Raw genomic sequence first — 2,500 nt, forward strand, 5'->3', positions numbered from 1 at the left:
GATAAGCGTACCAAGTGTTCATCATTTTGTCTACAAACCAACCTGTTCTTAAATCTATGTGTGAATGAGTCTATTCATCTATCCTCGGATGCTATAAATTACACCCGAAACATTCATGTCAGCATCACATCTGATCTACTGTAGCTATGATTGTATAACTAAAAGGAGGGAACCGTAGGTTTTTAGATAAACGGTATTTTTTAGATAAAAAAAAAGCTATCCGAGTTTTACGTGAGCTTCAAATGAGAGACTGGAGTCAGTAATAACAGAGATATTTTATTACTGATTAACTAAAAGATCATCCAGAGTTCCTGCATGATTAAAATGACGTTTTCTACTCAGTACCTTAGCAGGGCGTTAATTCTGGCTGCAAGGTTTCATGCAAGCGTGAATGTGTTTTTTATGCAACGGGATGCGTGGGTGTCATCAGCATTGCAGTGGTATGGGAAGCAATGTGAGGATAAGACCTCACGGAGCAGTGGGTAGAGTCGAAGTACAGAAGACGACACAGATATGAGCCTTATGGTGACTCTGCATGGAGTGGATTTGGATTCCCACCATATGACTCTCCCTCCAGGTAAGAAGCAAAACGCTGCCATGCTTGGCCATTCATTTCAATGTACGCAATAATAAGCAACAGGCATCAACAACAACAACAACAACAACAACAAGAAAACAATCTGGTCAGTAATTCCTTTTGTAGCAGTAGAGAAACAAAGGCCATGAAATTGGCAAGGAGCCACAGGAGAGACAAGATAGCTAAATCGCTCGTTATACCCATCACAAGAACAGGGGTGAGACCATGTGTGCAGTGAGGTCTTGCTGTTTCTTTTCATTAACTGCACAATGCTCTATCACCCACATCTATCTTTATAGCTTCTAATATAATAGTAACATCAGAGAATGTTGAGACGCCACACACTGTTCTAAAATGGCCGTGAAAACATGATGTTCTTCGAGCTCAAATGCCTACGAGCTGAAATGGATAATGTCATATTTGTGTGTGTGTGTGTGTGTGTGTGTGTGTGTGTGTGTGTGTGTGTGTGTGTGTGTGCTCCAGTAACACCAGAGTGTCACTTTTCTATCCTTCTCTATCTAAAGGTGGAACGCTGCCATCATGTGCCGGTGTAATTTTTCTCCAGACACTGTGAGTATACAGATGTTCTGTGCTAGGAATAAAACACGAGTGTAACACATTACTGGAGTCTAGACAGCTTGGCTAAATCCCCACACTTCCTTGTGAAGACAGTCGCAAGACAAAAGCAGAGGAGAAAGAAGGGACTCGGGTAGAGCAAGAGTACATTAAAGACCTAAAGATCTACCTAAAAACTTCTTATCGTTGAGGTAAGTCTGTGAAGCCGTACGTAATTAGAGCATTCGTTTTAACGGATTGTTTATAAGAGCAACACTTATTAATGTTTTCATTAATTAGTCAACGATCATCAGGTCAATGTGGAAAAGGGATAATTATAATGTCTATATTTTCAGGGATATGAAACATCTTGGAGGACTCGCAGTTCTGTGGCTATGGATGGCGGAGGCCTTAGAAGATTGCCCAAATGCTTGCAAATGTAGCCAGAAAAAGAATGTGAATAGAACAGAAGTGAACTGTTATAAACAAAGACTTCAACATTTTCCGTTACAATTCCCACTGGATTCATGGATCTTAAAAATGGGTGAGCAAAGCTTTGGAAAACATTCTCACTGAGACTCGAGATATGCCGAGATATGCGTCGTCAATGTACAGAAATGAGCTCCCAAATCAATCTACACAGAAATGATATTAGCTTACATAGAAATCGGATCAAGGGGGGGCACGGTGGCTTAGCGGTTAGCACGTTCGCCTCACACCTCCAGGGTCGGGGGTTCGATTCCCACCTCCACCTTGTGTGTGTGGAGTTTGCATGTTCTCCCCGTGCCTCGGGGGTTTCCTCCGGGTACTCCGGTTTCCTCCCCCGGTCCAAAGACATGCATGGTAGTTTGATTGGCATCTCTGGGAAATTGTCCGTAGTGTGTGTGTGTGTGTGTGTGTGTGAATGAGTGTGTGTGTGTGTGCCCTGTGATGGGTTGGCACTCCGTCCAGGGTGTATCCTGCCTCGATGCTCGATGACGCCTGAGATAGGCACAGGCTCCCCGTGACCCGAGAAGTTCGGATAAGCGGTAGAAAGTGAATGAGTGAGAGAGTGAGTGAGTGAGTGAGAAAGTGAGAGAAATCGGATCACAAAGCTTGACAAATGACTTCAAATTAAAGCTAGCTTCAGTAAGTGACTTCTACGTTCAACTCAATGATCTAATTAAACAGAGTAAGTCAGATCAGATTGTTCTGATTTATAGATTAAATAAATGAAATAAATGATAAAGGAAGTAAATATGTTTTCTATCCTTTCTATCCTTTCTTCATAAGGTGAAAACATAATCGAGGAACTTCCAGCAGACATCATAAGATCTCTTCCCAAACTCGAGAGTGTAAATCTGGAACGCAATTCGATTAAATCTATAC

At 42.0% G+C, this 2,500-nt stretch overlaps 1 protein-coding gene across 1 annotated transcript in view; it reads left to right on the forward strand.

The window, feature by feature from the left end:
- The first annotated feature begins 444 nt into the window (after positions 1-444).
- si:dkey-1j5.4 (leucine-rich repeat-containing protein 15) overlaps positions 445-2,500 on the forward strand; it is a 3,296-nt gene continuing 1,240 nt past the window's right edge. Inside the window, exons 1-4 of the mRNA XM_047801369.1 lie at positions 445-577; positions 1,102-1,344; positions 1,489-1,676; positions 2,405-2,500. The exon at positions 2,405-2,500 is cut by the window's right edge and continues 603 nt beyond it. Of these exons, the coding sequence (XP_047657325.1) occupies positions 1,493-1,676; positions 2,405-2,500 (280 nt within the window). The 5' untranslated portion in view covers positions 445-577; positions 1,102-1,344; positions 1,489-1,492. The remainder of the gene's footprint in view (positions 578-1,101; positions 1,345-1,488; positions 1,677-2,404) is intronic.

Source organism: Tachysurus fulvidraco, chromosome 16 (genome assembly GCF_022655615.1).
Source record: "Tachysurus fulvidraco isolate hzauxx_2018 chromosome 16, HZAU_PFXX_2.0, whole genome shotgun sequence".
Lineage (NCBI taxonomy): Eukaryota > Metazoa > Chordata > Actinopteri > Siluriformes > Bagridae > Tachysurus > Tachysurus fulvidraco.